This window comes from Brienomyrus brachyistius, chromosome 2, assembly GCF_023856365.1.
Source record: "Brienomyrus brachyistius isolate T26 chromosome 2, BBRACH_0.4, whole genome shotgun sequence".
In the NCBI taxonomy this organism is placed as follows: domain Eukaryota; kingdom Metazoa; phylum Chordata; class Actinopteri; order Osteoglossiformes; family Mormyridae; genus Brienomyrus; species Brienomyrus brachyistius.
This window is the reverse complement of record NC_064534.1, coordinates 23393086-23413231: the sequence shown is the minus strand read 5'-3', so window position 1 is coordinate 23413231 and position 20146 is coordinate 23393086. Positions and strand designations below refer to the sequence as shown.

At 36.9% G+C, this 20146-nt stretch overlaps 1 protein-coding gene across 2 annotated transcripts; it reads left to right on the top strand.

Annotated features, from left to right (window-relative positions):
- The first annotated feature begins 8675 nt into the window (after positions 1–8675).
- Positions 8676–11465, top strand: dmrt2a (doublesex and mab-3 related transcription factor 2a). 2 transcript variants are annotated; one of them, XM_048998818.1, is made up of 4 exons: positions 8676–8855; positions 9095–9512; positions 9701–9803; positions 10143–11465. In XM_048998818.1, the coding sequence occupies exons 2-4, from the start codon at positions 9162–9164 to the stop codon at positions 11189–11191; spliced, it is 1503 nt and encodes a 500-aa protein (XP_048854775.1). In that variant the 5' UTR covers positions 8676–8855; positions 9095–9161; the 3' UTR covers positions 11192–11465. The 2 variants fall into 2 exon arrangements, with proteins under 2 accessions (XP_048854775.1, XP_048854773.1); XM_048998816.1 differs by having other exon boundaries at positions 9092–9512.
- Positions 11466–20146: the final 8681 nt, after the last annotated feature.

Here is a 20146-nt window from a genome sequence, read left to right as displayed (position 1 = left end):
CTAGTTTTTTCGTCATTCCCAGTATCTTCTGGTTCACATTATGCTTGTGTACTGTGGTCTTTGATATTTTGAGCCTGGAAGCAACCTGCTGCTTAGCGTAGCCTTCAGCCAGCAGAACCAGGATTAAACCATGCAGGATTTAAAAATGCAGATTTGTTTAAGAATATAGAGTGGTCTTTAAATTTTTTCCATGATGCATATATACACATACACATACAGGGTGTCACGCCCTGCTCGTCCGATCCTCCCATGTACCACGCCCACCACGTACTGTAACCTCGTGTGAAATCCCGATGTCGCCAGCTGTTTCCTGTTATTTCCAATTGATCCTGTGTATTTCAGTCCGCGTTCGAATTTGTTTCCCCAATACTGTCATTAACATCTCTGGATCACTGATGGCTGTTTCTGTATCCTACCCTCATTAGACCCCGAGATTTCCCCGTATCCCAGACTCCCTTGCCTTCCTTCTCGCTGTGTGCTCAACAAAACGTGACACAGGGGTTGGGCAATGAAACTGAACCTCCTGATTTTAGACTACAATAGTTTATTTGTATGGTGTAGAACCTCCTTCTGGGGTGAATACAGCATTAATGTGTCTTGACAGATATAAGTCCTGCACAGTGTTCAGTGTTTAGCACACTGTGGAGGGAATGAGCTTGTGGCTAAATGTGAGTAAGATAGCGCCCCCTGGAGCGAATGGACGGAATTCATAATATTGTTCAATTTTGCCAACAACTTTTCCGCTGCTCCCTCCAGGGGGTCCTGGGTCAATCCTGTGGTGGAGCTGGCTTTCCTGACCAGCTTCTTCAGGCATTTTAATTAGAATTTTACATATTCAAGGGCCCTTATCAAGTGCTGGACCCCATGGATCTGCTAGGATACCCAATGCCCCTCTGTCACTCCTCCCTAGTGTATTTGAGTGTATTTCATTATGGCAAGCAGGGACCGACATCTCGCCTGTTGAAATGAAGTTGAAATGAATTGTGTCAGTGGCATATAGCTGAAAGTTGTGGTGGCCACAGCATATAATAACCATTTCTCCATATAAAGGCAAGATTTTAATTATGTCTAGCTTTTGCGGTGAACCTGTCAAACCTTACTAGAAATGTAATGTGTGATGCAACTCTGTAGGGACGTCCCTTGGACTTGCTAAGACTTTATCAGCTGCTATTCTGCTGTGCCTTAAGAGTAGTACTAATGTCTCTGAGCTAGATCTCGTTCCTACCATTTGGTGGGACCTTGCTCTTCATTCTTTGGTGTCGTATAGAAAGCCAAAAGTCAAGCCTACATCAGCATCTTTTCACCCTGCTGCAGGAGCTTGGGATTGACCATCAGCCCTTTTAGAGCTTCAGTTTAATTCTCTTCTAACTGAGCTATTCCAACATACAATTATTTGTATATCTTCTGCTCATACCTGCTGTGAGGAAGTTTGATTAGTCGCATTACTATCATCACTATAATAAGAGTAACGTAATCACATTCATTTGTATATAGTGGGCACCAACTGAATGTTTTTTTCTGTTGTTGTCGGTTGCTATTTATGTTAATTGCAACAAAAAAAGTGTTTGAAAAATCCTAGTGCTTTAACAGTCGACAGTTCAGTGTTATCCAGCCTTTTATAAGTCTTGGTACTGTATACTTTTTTCAGCCTTGTACAGCTGAGCCTGTGTGGAGGGACTGGCATTCACGTACAGCTACATGTAGAGGTGCAGTAGTGCATGGGCGCCCTGGAAGATTCAGGGGGCCCAGCACTTCAGGAGCCCTTGAATATGCAGAAGCGTACAGCACACGCTCCACAGACCTACTCACACCAGGACAGAGCTGGCAGGATCATGTTCTTTGACTTCTCTGATGCCTCTAAAACAGGTTTTGTTTCGTTTTTTTGCTACACAAGTTACAAGAACACCACCCGAACAATACTGTGTGTACTATCTTTGTATTTTGTTATTATCTGTGCACTTTATGTACCTTGCTGCTGTATGGAAACTCATTTCCTCCTTGATCAGTAAAGAATTATGTTATTTTAAGAAAATCACATTTCAGAGGTATTGCTGTACCTCTAAAGCTTGTGACTGTCATTGGAAGTTCCCTATGTGATGCCTCACTCTTGCTAGAGCATGTATTTTTTTTCTTTGTTTTAAGAGTATCAAGTATGCAGAAGTCGGACAGAATCTTTGTAAGCAACAATACCATACAATACACGTTCAATGTATGTATGCATGATACGTAGCTTTAGCTATTTCATTTTAGGGTTACTACCATTGTTAACATTTTCATGCCAAATAGGATTATTACTGAGCAAACGATATTGAATTGTATTAGGCAAATGTATGACTCTGCTTTATAACGCATATAGGCTATGAATTAATAATTCTTTACATTTTAATTCTTTACATTTAAACTGCAATACAATACGCTCGACTTACGATATCTTCAAGTTACAATGGGGTTCTCGGAACACAACTCCATCGTAACTCGGGGACTACCTGTGCAGTATTTGAAAAAGGTTTAAGGGGTGTTCGAGTGACGTTCAGGATCGACATTGGAGATATGGAAATATGGCAGCTCCTCCAGGTAAGCAAATACAAGAAGAAAAGGCCAGTGTACGAAGAAGCCATTCCCTCCTGTGGTGCCGACTGTATCACTCACACAAGTATGTACTTTAGAGAAAGCCTGCAGTGGCAGAGGAGGATCATTGTGCATGACAGGCCTATAACTGACTGGCTGGTGAGCTGTTGCAGTACATTCACCTTCATCGCCTCAGGTCAGCTGTCTGGATCATAGGTGCACAGATGTGTCTATTCAGTTTTATTTGGCAGTATGCCAGTAGCCATTTTAAATGCAGTTACATTTCCTCTTTCATGCATACGCATATACACATACAGAATGCTAATATTGAGTCAGACCTTACTGACATCTTTTTGAGTTGCAGCTTTTGTAATTCACTATGTAGTATGTGACTTCTGGGTTGGGTTAAGTAATGCACCTAAACGATGTGTGTATTGCAAGTGCAGTGTGAGTGATATGGGTGATGCCATTTAGTTTTAGATTTTGTTAGTTATAGAAATTCTTATCTTATGTACTTGGACAACACTACTTGTTGGGCACAAATAATCAGTAATTACTCAGTTACTAATGAAGTACAAATCATAAACAAATATAGTTGCTAGTTGAGATAAGATACATCAAGATTCATTAATGTTGGACAAACATGAGATCAGTATGTAACTAAAACTCAGTTTGTAGTTAATTAACACATAATTAAGAGCATTCTATACTATATTTTTTGTGCCCCGTCAAGTAAAGTGTTACCCTTTACTTGAGAAGGGTACAAATAATATAGTAGTACAGTCTGATTTAATGTATTAATTAACCAGAAACTAAGTGTTAGTTACATACTGATCCCATTGTCATTCATCATTAATCAGTCATAACGATTTAAGTATTTCATGCAGTGACTATATCTATTCATGATTTCCTTGAATTGTAACTGAATTACTAAGTTACTTGTGCCCCTGTAAGTAAAGTCTTAGCTGTAACTGTAATATTTATAAGACTGGATGTGGAAGGCTTGGGAAAAGAACTGGCAAGTTGGTCATTTGACAGTGGAATGGCGAAAAAGGGTTCTTGAGTACCTGAGGACTTGCGTTTGTGACGAAGGTGGACAGTGTAATTGCGGGGTAACAACCCTAAGAGTAAGATGTATTTTTTTTTTTTAAGAGGTCTGAAATACAGGGCAGTGTTAGTCTATTGGTTAGGAAAGTGCACTTGTGCTTGAACGATGGCTGGTTCAAATCCCTGACCAGCAAGCTTCCACCCCAAGCACTGCTCCCTGGGTGCTGATTTAGCTGCCCCCTGCTATGTCATGATGTCCCATATGGGTTAAATCAATGGTTCTCAAACTCGGTCCTCGTGACCCACTGCCCTGCTTGTTTTCCTGCTATCCCTGCCCCACACACAAGTCCCAGCTGTCTTTCAGTCTGTGATTGACTGAGCACACCTGATCCAGGTAATCAGCAGTGTGTAGGACAGGGATAGTTGATAGATAGGGAAAACAAGCAGATCAGTGGGGCCCAAGGACCGACTTTGAGAACCACTGGGTTAAATACAGAGGACACATTTCGTTGTCGTGGTTTGTCAACACTGATCACCTAATTCTAAATTCGTGTTTCACCCTTGACAGTGCATTTGGAATCTCTGACTTGTACATGCAGCAAATGCACAGAGTACTGAGCCAAAAAAACCTTTTGGAACAGGTGGGTATATAATACAACTCCGTCTAATTGCGCGCAGTATAGTCCTGCTGAGGGATCCTCTGTCCAAGAGCAATGTCTGGCCTTCAGGTATCATCATGGAAGTATATCCCAGGAAAAATGGGAAAGTGTGAAAGGTTGAAATGAAATGAAGAAATGAAATGATGCTTTACTTGCCAATTGTTACACAAGTCCAGTACCCAATCTATTCCTTTGACCCATTAATGAGGTAATCCATGAATGGTGGGCCCTTTGGGATGTTCTGTTAAATTTTATGTTTTCCTTTACATTTATTTGGTGCTTTGGCTCCACCTACTGGCAATATCGAATAGTAATGTTGTAGTTCTTGATGTTGATGTAAAGCAACTGAGCACTAATCTGGATAGCTTTTCAGAAGTGAGACACATTGCTTATTATTTTAAGCACATGTCTGTCTTATTCTAAACATGGACAGCAGGAATCTAGTCCCACTGCATCTTGCCTGTCAAACAGAACTTACAGCTCATTAATCACAATAATGATTTCATTGCCTCATGTTTCAACTCCCTCTATTGGATTTTACTTCTACCTCCTACCAGAATGTGTCTCACTACATATGTTTTGTTTTTGTATTCCACTTCCAAATTATACTTTCTATTTTACAGGTATTTTGTGGACAATTTCACATTTGTGTCTCTCAGCAAGGTCTTTTTATGACATTTCTGCAACTGTAAGACAAACACACATGCAGGTGTGAAAGTGAAGTCATTCAACCTTTTAAGGAAATATGTCAAAAAAATGTCAAAAGAAATGCCATGATGTCAAAGAAAATTGGTCTTCATTTGAGTACAAAAGAAGTTGTTTTTTTAACTGCGAGCTCTGTTTCAGAAAAAATGCGATAGAGGTATAGAACATACCCTTCAAAAAACACGTCTTATGTATTTTTTTTCTGCTGTAAGATTATTAAAATCCTTTTATAGTATCATAATCAGGCTTTTGTTATGTGATAAGTAATTCACTGGATTAAAGCATACTTTCATTGATGCAACTGTCAAAACTGATAGCTATGTAGTGTATGACAGTGTATAATGCAAATCAATGGTTATATATAATGAAAGAAATACATGAGAATTATACTCAGACACAAACACACACCTTGTAACCATAGCTATCTTCACATGTCATATAAAATGAACAAAAGCAGGAATAAAAGGCGTCAATAATGTATCAGAGTGCAAGCGATTGGATTATTGCAATGAAGCTCAGTGTTGCAGCTTTGTGGTTAGATAAAGAATTTCTAAAAATAATAATAGCATTTATTGTTGCATAATTAATGAGAATTATAAAATATATATATATATTTTCACCGTCAATACAGTTCGGCGATCACCCAGAGAACTGTATCGCGTGGAAGGTGTCCTTCATAAATACCTCTTCATTAATGCACTATGAGGTGATGGACCTACTCGTAATTGCATTAGCTCGTTACCCTTATGAGTAGATATGAAGAATATTGAAAATAATTGCATTTATTGCGGCATAATGGGAATTGTAGAAATATGTATTTTTTCGTCATCAATACGTCGTACTGTACTGAAAGGCAGTCGGTCGTGGGCTACATAAACATGTATATCCGAGTAACGGCCTCATTGTGCTTTAGTGCAGACTGTCTGCTGACAAAATCTACCATGACGTGTACTGAACACTGTCTCATGCATCTATTGGGCTGAGATCTGTTGATTGTCCTTGGAAGGTGATTTATACAAATATGTTACGGTCAAAGTACAGCTATCAAAAAGTTACAAAGTGCAAATGTTGTGCATCCCGGAACTTCATGTCCACACGTGCCAGAAAGCTTCGTTTTTAGGCGTCACCTTTCAATTTCCACTAGGGGGCCCTGGTGAAAGCAAACAGGTGGATATTTCTCAGGGCGATGGGAAGTTTCCTTATGTTAATGCTACTCGTACGGTAGATATATGGGTGGGAAGGAGTCGAAATATAACTAACTTGAAATGGTCAAACTATACATGGAATAAAGTAATTAACTAGCTATCCAGGAAGCCAGATAGCAAAACATAGTATGTTGCCGTAGTGACTAGAGCCACTTCCAAAAAATAAAGGACAAACACACTATTGACTATAAACCGCATGAAGTAATCAGCTCATCTAACTGCGTGTTTTTGAATGGATGGATAGTTACTGAAACACGCCTAGGTCTCTGGACATCAAAGGCTTAAGTCCGGACAAGTAGCCATTGCGTACCCAGACCGCAAAATAAATAAATAAATGAATAAAAATTTAAATTAAAAATAATTTTAAAAACTGTACTAAAAATACTCTATAATTTTAAGTGATTGAGGAACTCCGGTAGCGGATATATAGATGACAAATAAACGATTAAGTGATTACATTTTATGCGTGACAGTTACCTTTTTTTTTTTTTTTAAAAAAAAAAAGAAGTGTGTGTGTGTGTGTGTGTGTATATATATATATATATATATATATATATATATATATATATATATATATGTGTATGTCCCCTCTTTCATTTTATTTTTTTTGGCTGTATTTTGGGCAAGGACTGATCAGCAGTGGAGTTACTTGTGGACATTTAAAATGTTCTCACACATAAGCTCGAAGGAAAAACAAGGCACAATCAAGACCCATGTAGGTCTACACAATAGTAATTAGACTTAAAGAATTATGTCAGCAATTTTAGGCCCTTTTTATTAAAAATGCCTGTTTTGTGTATCATGTGGACACCATACGGCCCGAACATGAATTAATTTTATCTGAATTCACTCTGATTAAATTAAATTCGCAATGGTATGTAATCTACTGCAGTTTCTTGAATACATTGATCCAATTAACTAAAAATCAAATGACATTTTCCGCTAATTTACTGGAAGAATTTTGAAATGTGAAAAACAATATTTAAATTATTCACCCATATCAATTATACAGATGTATTTGTCGTTTCACTTGTATTTTCCATTTGTTCCATTCAATGGTCTCGTGGATTTTATGTTCCTTTTGTTTGGTGTCATATTTCTTGAAGCGGAAAACGTCCTTCATACAACCACCTTGTTCAAATAGCCTACTCGATCAACCCATCTCTTTTACAAAAAAGACATAATGATATTTTCGACACAAATTTATGAAATTAGATTTCATATATTTTCATGAATCGTTTCGCGCATTCATATATCTTGGGCTAGTTGTACTGTACATTCCTATAATTTACTTCATTTTGAACAGCGAAGATTTAAAATGTGTAAAATCTAACGAGGTCATACAGAAATACGGCCTCTTTCGGTTGTGTCGGCTGTACACAGCTAAGCCTGCTGAGTGCATGTTTTAGCGTTTGTTTGTTTGTTATGTAAACCCAGTAATCGCTTTCAATCTTTTTTTTTTTTAGGAAAAGTATAACTGACGACGGATATAATAGCATGCATTATAGGCCTACTGTGTAGGTTTTTTCTTATGAACACAATAATGTAAACTTGAAAACATAAAAAAATAATTGAAATAAAACAATGTATTATATGCTACGACAACGTAAATTTACAAAGTAAGCAGACCCTATAAATTAAATTTCCATCCATCCATTTTCTATACACGCGTGTCTTTCATGCGCATTTGCAAGAGGTATGTTTTTGTGAAACTGGGGAACCCAACAGTCGTCTACCTTGCGTCAAAAATATTTCCACAATACTAATTTATAAATAGTGATATCATCCATCTATTCATCCAACGGGCCATCATCCAACCGCTTATTCGGTAAAGTTTAAATATAATTGTTCAGAAAAACTTCAGAAAAACGGCATATAAAGTACACACACACATATACATACATGTGTGTGTATATATATATATATATATATATATATATATATATATATATATATATATATATATATATGTGTGTGTGTGTGTGTGTGTGTGTGTGTGTGTGTGTGTGTGTGTCTGTGTGTGTGTGTGATATGACTGCGTATATACTTATACAGAATGCACACAGGAATTTGACATGCCGAAATAGCCAAAATGTCAGAATATTACACATCCCAAAATTGTGTTATACTATGCATGTATTACAAATATCGAATATTTAATGAAGCTGGAATGTTTAGTGCAGACGCCTGTTACTTTATTAAAAAAGGAAAAAAAAACGTTCAGGAAAAGTTTTTGAATAATGCATTATAACACATAATTTTATGAGCCATCCCAGCATAAAATTAAATGAAGAAATAACCCATCCAGATTAATAGCTTGTATATGCGTAACCACGGGATAATCAATACATTCATATACATTTTTTATTGTATTTTTTAAAGCTTCTTAAATTCACAATCTATGCGCAGCCAATAAGGATGAAGTACTGAAAATCAGCCAATCGCAAGGAAAACCGCGCGTACTCGAGGGCTTAAGAGAGGTGGCGCCTGAAATTGCAGCGGAAACATCAAGGCGGTGAAGTGGTCGTATTGGGGTGACGATACCCTTCGGGCCAGTACAGTATAGGCTTAAGTGTGAGCGACGGACTAGACCATCAAAAGCATTTCCTGGATATTATTACGATTATTAGGATCTTTCCGCGTGTCGATCGTTCATCGTTACGTGAAATACGTAAGTTTTGTGAGTTAAATATACTATGCATTTAGAATTATGTTTTAGGACTAACAAGACCTTTGGTTTTCCTCATAAACATATGCATGTGATAACTATTTGTACGCACCATACAAAAACTGGTATGCACCCAAATGTTTTTAGAACTGTGGTAGACAAATATATGATGAAATGTCTGCAATATTCAATAGTTAAGTGATTGATGCTGATTTTGTTGTTTGCTGTTTTATATTTAGCAGGTGCCAGTTATACGGCCTTAGAACAGCCTAGAAGAAAGTACTGATCGATAAGGAGACCTAAAGAAACATGTCGGATCTTGCCGCTCCTGATCTTGAAATAGACGTGGAGAGTCTCGAGACGGAGAGTGACGATCAAGCAGAATACAGCAGTGTGGTGGCCGAGTTAGGAGACGATGCTTCACAATGTAGGGACAATGACAAATCAGCCCAAATGACGCTCAATCCTGGGGATCAAAGAAAGCTGAGCAGGACCCCGAAGTGTGCTCGCTGCAGGAATCACGGAGTGGTCTCTTGTCTGAAGGGACACAAACGTTTCTGCAGGTGGCGAGATTGCCAGTGTGCTAATTGTTTACTTGTAGTGGAGAGACAGCGTGTAATGGCAGCACAGGTGGCACTAAGGAGGCAGCAAGCTACAGAGGTAGGTAGTTCATGAAATATAATTTCTACTCCAGACTGATTGTAATGCATGAAATTTTTGGTCTTTCTTGTAAAGACAGCATTGTCGAACATGGAATTAAAAAAAAAAAACTTGTATATGGAAATTATATTGTTGGGATATGCACAATAAAAATAGCACATACAGACCGTGGTTTTTTTGAATTTCAGGATAAAAAAGGTTTATCAGTGAAGCAAATTTCAGCAGAAAGGAAAACAATCTATCAGAGGCACCTCCGTCCTTCAACCATGCTGGCAAAAAGTATTTTAGAGGGTAAGAATTAGAAAACATTCCAGGTCATTACACAATAAGAAAATCTATTGTTTAAATACTATATTCTTCTCATTCTTTCCTGCCCTAATGATGTCGCCCTTCTATTCTTTTTCTTTTCCGATTTCTTAGCTTTGCTTGGATATCGATTGCATCGGTAGGCTTTAGTACAAGTGATACTATTTGTATTAAAACATGTATTAACATTTGTTGCATTGGTAGTAGGCATCACATTAGTTCATGGTGTATTTGTGTAAATAAAGTAAATTGAAATATCTCGCCTGACTATGTATTCATGCAAATTGTCAAGCAAGAACATCACAGAATTTTTATGTCTTATAGGGTATCGTCCACTTCAGTCAGATCACTTTATGGGTGGAAACCCTTCTCTTCCTCCTCCACTGAGTGATCGTATGAGGAAGCGAAGAGCGTTTGCTGACAAGGAGTTGGAGACAATCATGCTGGAGCGCGAGTACAAAGAACGAGAGATGATGGAATCCAGTCAAGCAGCAGCCACATCCCTGCTCCTTCCAAACAACACTGTTCATGCTGCAGAGTATAATTCCTACAAGGCATCATCCTACGGCAGTGCACAGGTGGACCCACCACCCAAAGACCTTTGCAACTTCCTTCCTAACTGTCTGGATGTGTCTATGCAATACGCTGGCACTGGGAATGTTGAACTCATCTCCTCAAATGTCAGCGTAGCAGCCACCTACCGGCAGTACCCTCTCCCACACCGTTTTATGATGTGGGCTCGTGGTAGCAATATCAATGACGCTTTGTTGTACCAGCAATGTCTCCTCAATGCTACAGCAGTACAGAACATGAAACCTGACATTATTTGGGACACAAAAATGATACCATCCTCAGAGAACCACTCATCAAACCAAGACAGAGTAGTAACAAGATTCTGCACAGCTCCAGAGCTCTGTGATCTGCAGCAAGTAGACAATCAAAGGGTGCTTTCTTCAAACCAGAAGGAGAGATCAGCCTTCTCACCACTTAAGAGAGCCTGTGGACAAGGTTTTCCCAACTTGCTCTCCCCAGCTGGGCCAGACTATGTTCTGAACAAGCTGAACAAAGATGGTGCGAAACATGCCCTCTCTGTGAAGCTCAGTTCCTTCCACTCCCTCATCCAGCAGACTCTCAGTGAAAAATCAAGCCTCGAGTTGAAAGGGCTTCAGTGCAAAGAACTCTTGGAAGAAGCAGCAAAAAAATACAGGGATGGTGCCACCAGAGAGCTCCAGAACCTCGAAAATGTGGAGAGCTTCCCAAAAGAATTTGCGTTCAAGCAAAATAAGACGAAAGCTTCCTGTGAATCTTTATCTTTTTCTGTGGAATCAATACTAAAGAGACCATCACCGTCCATGAGCCATGCGTCCCCATAAGACGCGGCCTTTTACAGATGAACTCTTCTGTTCCTTCTTTGGTCTCAAAAGATTTAGTGATGCCTGATGTTAAAAGTCTGTTTTTCATTACCGTATGACATTTTATAGTATAGCTTTACTGCATTGCTTTCTATAAATCTATTACCTAATGTAAAAAATTATCTGTAAATGTGAGCATGTACACGATAGAGAATATATTTAAATGTATTATAAATTACTTTAACCTGTAATTTTACAATGCACTGTCAATAAACAAGTTTCAGATAGTTAAAAAGCTTTATCTTTTTCCTTTTTTAAATTTAGTTTTTTTAAAGTTTTGTTTAAAAAGTATAGACATTTCCCGCCCGTGCCCCTAGTTCCCAGGATAGCCCGCCCCCCCCCCCAGCGACCCCAGCTTATGCGGTTACGGTGATGGATGGATGGATGGATGGATGGATGTATAGACATTTACCTGGTGAAAATAAAGCAAACCTGGAATATATCAAATATTTCAGTGATAAAATAAAGGCCACATCATACCAAATGATACAGATATCCAAGTTTCTAATCAGGTTAATGAAGATTTATATCTGATAACACTTTCCCAAATTGAATGTTACATTGTGTATTAAATTTATATTACAAAAAACAGTTTTTCTAGAATATCTGTTTGTACTGCTACAATGCTGATTTGATTCTTTTATAATACTTAAAAAGAAAAAGAATTGTTCAGTAGAATAGTGCACACACACAATGGACAAGTGGACGTAAAGAGAATATGTAATTACATGGATTAGCAAGGTTCCGGAAACAAACCCTCAACCTAGAGATGTATGGTTATAACTACAGCCACTGAGCCTCCGGACGGCTGCAGGCCTTAGCGAAGGTAAACCTCATGAACAAGAGCAAGTAATGTGTAGCCACTATTAAGGAAAACGCTACTTCAAAGTACCTAATATTATGTTTGGAAACACTATTTATATCCATTTTATTTATCTGTACTTTTGTTAAAAATATACAAATTTATTATTTCTTCAGCTTTTTGCAGCCATATGGCAGCTTATATACTTTTTTTCTACAGTGTTGGACAGATAGTAGATTGAGTATTATGGAATACAGCGTTGTTTTTGCTATAAAAAAGTTGTAGTCTGTTTAACTGATAAATGAAACATTCAGTGATTGAAATTTACACACCCTGCATGAACATATAATACGTGAAAAAACAAAGGTTTATCATGGCTGATGGTGCAGACTTTACAGTGGGCAAGATTTAATAGCTGTTTAAGGTAACATAAGGCAGTAACTGATAAAGTTAAGGTGTAGGGATTCTAGGTTAAGGGAATTTAGCATTTTTTTTACTGAAATGTGCTGATGACATCAGATCTGATAGGATCCATTTCCAAAGTTTCAAATTCAGCAGGTTTGCAAAGTACAATATAGTCCATCTCACAGATGTTTATCTATCTCTTATTACCAGCTTCACATGCCATGTCAAACAATCCTGATATTTCTCACGCAGGCTCTTGTACAGGCAAGATATTTTTCTGTATGTTCATTTTGTATGTTTCTGTATGTTCATCTATAATATAATTTTCAAAATATAGTACATAAAAAAGTTTTGTAAATTTTAATATTTCATGATGCCCTGTGTTTTATTTTGTCGACAGTTCATATTACCACCTGGATTTGATTATAACTATCGCCACGCAAGGTGGCTTTCATACATGAATTATGGCACACTATAACACTGCACTAAAATAAAAAAAAATTCATCAAAGCCATCAACAGATAAAAGTAAATTCTATTTTTCTTCTTTAGTCTATTTCCCAAGTACATTTTCCAAAAAAAGAAGAGATATTGAAAGTTTTAAGGTAGCAATGATTTAAAAATGCCAAATGCATTTTAAGGATGACTTTGCTGCTATCGAGCATTAGGTTAAGTATAAAACGTATACGGGCATCCTACATCTTTTGGTTAGCCATGGAATTAAATGTAATTTAAGGTCATTACAGACAAACTGTACACCAATAAAAAGCTCCCATTCTAAACTTCGCTACTCCACTCTGATCTATTGTGATCCCACCCATATGACTGCACGCTATCACAGCAATCTGAAGGGGAATTAATTCTTTCATCACATTTATGTTACCTCTGTACAGACCCACATATGTTGCCATTCCCTGCTTCCCCAGGTGTTCGACTATTTTAGGTATGTAGCTAGGTATACAATTTATTACAAGCCCCTGCACATTAAAAATCTGTTAAGCTGAAATGTAGGTGAACCTGATACACAGTAGTCACACACAAGGTTATTTTGACTTTGAAAATAAATGGTACAGACTCTGTTTATATTTTGGAGTCAATGAGTGTTAACAATAGGGTAGGATACTTGTTCGTTTTACACAGCTTAGCTGCTGTTTATACTTCTTTTTAAGACCATCAGCCTCTATGTTTAAAGATGCACAAATTCCTCAAGGGCAACTTGTAATATAATAAGAAATGTCTAGCCTGGAATCTTTTGACAAGCGTATAACACTTAATTACCATGCTGAGCTGACAGCTGTTTCTACCGATAAGGGCTCAGGCAAATCAGGTTTAAGCTACTGGATGTTTAGATGCGCTTATGCACATACTGCCCTTCTCCCCACCTTCAGATTCAGTAGCAGGTAGCAAAACAATGGGAGTTGAACAAGTTTATATTATTAACACCTGCATCATGTTTTTGGAAATACCCTTTACAAGATTGCAAGCATGTGCCTGCATATTACTGACGCTGTATTGCCAACAAGGAAATAACTGCAAACTCCAATGTTTTTGCTACTTAAATATACATTCAGTACTTTCACAGAACATATGATTCTGGTAATGCTTTTAGAATTCTACAAAACCTTCTGCACATCTTAAAAAGCCATGGTCATATAAAAAATGTTAGTTAGTATATTGTCGGGCAATTTCACTCTTTGTTAGGTTAAACAAAGAATACATACTAACATAGTATGAAATTTTATATTTTACATTTTTATTGGCAGACATTATACAAGATTTACATATGCTACAGAAACCTCCACATTTCCAGCCAAAGCACACATATTGGTGCTTGTGGGATCTTAGTGGTATTTTAATTAAAAGGTCTTGAAGTACACAAACAGGTCCTGCAAACTGTATGCAAATGTCCTTAAACAGATCTTTAGACACGGGTATTTGGCAGACAGCATTAACTGCATTGTATTTAACTCTCAGTTGACATTCATTTGTAACGTAACACTGGGCTCTTTCATTGCTGGAAATCAATCAATTAAAATATGGCTACTACTACTCTTGTCAAATTTTTCGCTTCCCTGATACAAACTTAATAATAATCACAAAATGAAACCATCCCCTCCCTGATCAATGTTAGAATTTGCCATTCTAAAGTAGCATGTAAATTTAATGGAAAAACAGTGCGATGTATACAAAATGTTTCCCAATGGCTTTTCATCTGTGACGACACAACAGTTGAACTATTACTCACTGCTTCATCATGTTGTTTCCCATTACTATGGTGTTCTATGTTTAAAAGATGTTCTTTTAAATTTTGTAAACATTTGTATTGTTTTCATTCCACTGTAACACTGATCACTTTCAAATGTAATCAGAGCGGATCACAATTTTTTTTGCCATCAGTGCTATTAAACCTGGGGAGGTATTTGGGAAGGACAGATAAAACTATAATTATTTTATTAATATCTTTTGAAATGCACAGCTAAGAAAAAAAAAAAAAACGTATACAGTATTGAAAGAGGGCAGAGGGTTTGAGGATTTGAAATTATGGCCTGTGGTTCTCCGGGAAACATTGTTTACTGAAGGATTTAGCATCTAACGAGAAGTTAAATAAAATAAAAACACTGCAATGATTTTCAAAAGACTTGTACTTTGTGGGTAGAATACCATGGGTGTCCACAAACACATAGCTAGGGGTTAAGGGTGAGCCCGAAAAGGATACTTAACTTCTGTCCAATTTACAGCTCTCTGATCCTCCTGACTAAACCTGCTGGCTGAGAGTCTACATTGCAGTTAGGCATAACAGACCCTTGCTGACAGATCAGTTGGAAGAAGGAAAAGGGATTATGTGCCACCCAATGAGACTATAAGGGAGGGGATGAAGAGACTGTTTAATAAGAGTAGTTTGGATACGAAAATGGACCATATCTCAGTGTCAAATAGGAGTGAACTTACACACTTACATCTCGAAAGACATAATCATGAAAGCTCAATTTGATTAGTACTATTTTTTATAAGGAACCGAATTCTTTAACCCAAAATTGCTGACATTTTACAGGCCGTAGATTCTCCAGTAATATATACTGGCAGAATGCCCCTTTAACCTTGGTGGAAACCAGACTAGTCCGTTGCCACTGTGAAACTTAAGATGTGTTTTGGCAATACAATGTGTGCCATTTCTCTTGTTTTACTGTAAACATAGATTGTTTCCGGTACAATACAGTTAAAAACTGGTTTATACTTCTTATCTTTTCAGGTTATGACAGTCTGCTATATTTATGGTGGGGGTGTAAATATGAAGCTACCAATGTAGCTGTAATGGTTCCCCTAAGGGCATTTCAAATGCTTTGCCCCTGGCACCCGACCGTGCTTCACTAACTTCTTAGAAGTGCTGTTATTTAAACAGAAGTGACAGAAGGGAAATGATGTTATGATTTGTGATTCTTTACCCATGTTTCTATATCTTTCAACTCTCATTTACTGAATCCTAAACAATGACCATAGCCATATTTATGTTGTTAGATAAGTTTAACGAATACATTAAGACTCCGTATTTTGGCAATAGCATTTCAATTGCATTTAATACAAATCGTCATTAAATTTAAAGATTCTCACGCTTTCTCAGTAGACGATTTTAATACATCACTGTAAGACGAATACATTGACTAATATAAGACTAATATGTAAGATGAATATGACTTTCACTATATGCAAATCATTAATGATATTTGAAACACTGAGATATGATTTTCGAAAGTCCTGTATTCATTACTATAAGTGGCTAAAGCATGGATGGATGGATGGATGGATGGATTATTTATGTCAGTTATGTATCTGAATCTATATATTTATATTTTACAGTAACATATTATCCAGAAATTTTTTCTATCTATAATGATATAAGCAGCTGTACAGGGCTTTTTTATCAAAACCCAAAGCATGCCTAAAGTATTTAGATGTACAATCATGTCAATAAAACTGGAATGCGTGAGATGGAGGTGTTCCACTGGAAACCATGACCAACATCTTTATCATATAAAATGCCTTTTTGTTTTACAAAGGATTATAAAGAAGAGATTTTGAGAAGAGGCTCTGCAAAGGGCTTTTATTTCTCTTTTTTGATTTTTATTGTTTCATTTTTGCAGCTCTGACTGAAATATTATTTTAAATGGCAATTGAGTTATATGGATTACTAGTACGAGGCTGAGTTTTATTTGGTGTTTGAAGAGAATGTATCATTTTGTAATATTAATGTATTAAAGAGTTATATTCGACAGAATAAAAGAAGTAGTAGGAGATCCACATAGTGAATCTTGTGGTGTCGTCCCGCTAATACTGCCGATGCTGCTAAAATATTTACTGAAGACCTCTTACACACTGCCACAGTTTGCAGGTATCTCTCTCTGAAGAATGGATGCTGGTCTCTGGCATAAAATCACAGCAAAAACATCAATTTTAATATACTTCAAATAGAAATAAACGTTAAGTCAGTAGATATGTTGCTGAAGAAAGAAAAATAAATGGGTCTGGGTTTCTGTTAAACTGAAAAATATATATTTGTATAGTTAAGTACCTCATAAAATGCTCCCTAGAAATCTATCAGGAAAGCCTTTGAAAAGACTCAGGGGGTTTGACATATGCTGCTCAGCTGTTTGGATTGCTTCAGCGCCGGGCTCAATTTAAGACAAAAATCTGTACACGTTACTGTAATGATATGAAAGATTTATGTTCTATGCACATTGAATGACCCTCCAAGGCACCTTTCTTAAGGGGTGACTATGAGACTGACATAAGGGAATATTTTACAATGAACATTTTAAGTTATATATTTAAGGTAATAATCACCCTTCATGTTTTCATGTTGAACAATTTTTACCAAACCTCAAAAATACTGCTGACCCCATGGGTTCTGAATCCTCTATAGCAGTTAAACATAACAGTATCATACAGTATTACTTGAAAGATACCCATTTACTCCATTGGCCAAATGTGTCGATGTTCATTGCAATACGATAAACTTGGTTGGATCTCTCGGCATATGGCATGCATTAAATAAATAAAAGAGCTTGGACTGTAATGTGAACAGTAGTTTGTGATCCCAGGCTTCCCAACTTTCACTCCATTCTTAATGAGGCCTACCTAGAGCAGCTAAAAGAAAGAGTACAGCGAAGAATGCAATACTTTCAGAAAAAATATACACATACAATGGCCATTGAAAAAACAGCTTTACGCATGATATATAGTCATATAATGTTAAATATCTAGATAGCTACACACTATTATACAATAAAAGGATTTTTTTTCTATTATATCTTTACCCTCTGGAGTCCGAGGCCTTATTAAGTCATTAAGACTCCTGATAATGGAGAAACAAAAAAACATTAGTTTCACATCTTTTTCAAATCACAGCACCTTATAGTAAACGGTTAAGGACTGAAGACAGTTTTTTGATACTCGGACTGTAATGGAAAACTCAGACAGCGTGTGTATTTTTATAGTGTGCAGGTTCTCTGTTTTATCTGTGGAAAATAACGTGCCAATATCCAGCTCATACGTTTATGTTTCAGGAGAGCGAACAGGAAAAGGCTATATAGGGGTGCACCATGACATATGTAAGTAGATATTGGTGCATTTGAAGTTTTAAAAGCTTCTGCCCGAAAGATTTAGTATTTAAAGCAGGCAATTGTATATGACATCTGCACAAGACCCCTTATAAATTTGAATCAATTTTTCAAAGGAAATATTTTTTTTCCTTCCCCTGACCATACCACGTCGACGGTGTCTTTGAAAAGTGAATATCAGAATTCTTTTATGATTACCATTAAGTATCCATTTTCAAGCATATATCGTCTATGACTTTGTGAGCTTTTGTAAGTAATAATATAATGATCCAGTTTGACCCTTTAATATTACTTTAGATATCTGTGGTACTACTTGGAGGAACCATAAGTTAAGATTAAAAGGGATAACATAATGAATGGTTGCCACTAAACTGATGTATCAATGGGGAAAGCAGCATAAAATTACCCATATTCCTTTGAAGCACATGTTTTTCAGGCTGAATAAGCAGTCTTTGTCATGCTTGACTCCTCTTTTATAACAGATCTGACAGTCCTAAAGTATTAATGATGCAATAGGATAAACAATGACTCCCTGTCAAAGAACAAATTCAGCTTGAAACATGATCAGATAGCTTTCTTCAATACTTTCACATTCTGCTTTCCTTCTACAACATTAATGTTACCTATACTAAATGTACTGAATATGAATTATGGCATCAGCTTTTTGGTAGATCAGCACTTATACACACCAATGTTTTATGACATATACAGTATGATATTTATTGATATAATTATATAATAAATTTGCTTCAACCACCTTGATTCCAAGGTTACCATTTTTACTGCTGTACAGATAAATGATGGAATTATTATTGTTGTTGTTGCACTTGATAATAACAACAATAACAATACTACTATAACAATTACTACCACTACTATAATAACAACAACAGCAACAATAATAACAATACTACTAGTCATTAACAATAATAATGTATATAAAATTAGAAGAATACGAAATAGTTAATGTTTTGCATTCTATGCATTATTCTATGCATTATTCTATGCCTATTTTGTATTCATCTTAAATGGAAATGATTTAATCATTTCTGCTCCTCTTAATCTCTGGTACGTGCTGTAGGGATGTTACTTACATATAAAAATGAACTCCATTTGGGCTGCCCTGTGACTCCATACTGTATATGCACCTAAACATGGGATGTAAAAATTTAGTCGGGGGGGGGGGGGGGGGTGGCATGAGGTGAGCACGCAAGCTCTACACACATGGAGCTGTGGTGGAGATTTGAACCCTGGTCCCTGAGGTGGGAGGCAACAGTAATTTTAATTTAATCTGCTGAACTGTCATTTATTCAGCAGTTTATCTAAAGTTATTACATTGGAAAACATGCACAGTCTATATTTTTGTATATGCCATAATACATAATAATGCATTTGCATTGCCCAGCATTTAGCTTCTTCATATGCATTACCATAGACAGTCAACAGAAGGCAGACATTTAGCATCGGGCAATAAAACTTCCTGATTCTGACAGGCTTGTCAGATTCCCAACTGCTACAGGCTCCTTCTCCTAGGTCACCCAAACAAACATCTGTTCCCTGGACAATTTAGCTGCTTTGCAGCTCTTTCAACCTGCTGCTTTCCCACTGAAATACCTGAAATCACACTTTATGGCTCTAATGTCTTCCTTCCTTCCAGAACTTTTGGTAAGACTTCTCTAAAGCAGACAAATTTTTTGTCATTTAAATTTATTTTTAATTTGATATATTTATGTATATATGTATTAAGTATTATAAGATATACATATATTTACTGAACAATTTCACAGTGTAATCTGTACTGATGATGATGTAATGTTTCGGAATTTTGGTATGTATATTAATTATAATACTGTAAATGTTATATGCTATTAAAACTATCTGTATGTGTTTGAATGAAGTTCCCTTCATTCCTGATTCCAAGAAAAGAGAAATATTTATGGCCAGCCGATGGCAGCTTTCTCATTCTTCGGTGCGAACTTTAACACTAACAGCTGTGCTGTGGAGCACCGTGACCAAAAGGAAGTTGCTAGAGGATGGACTGAGCTTTAGGGTGGAGGTGGGGTGGGGGGTTGCTGCAGTGAACCCCTCCCTGCAC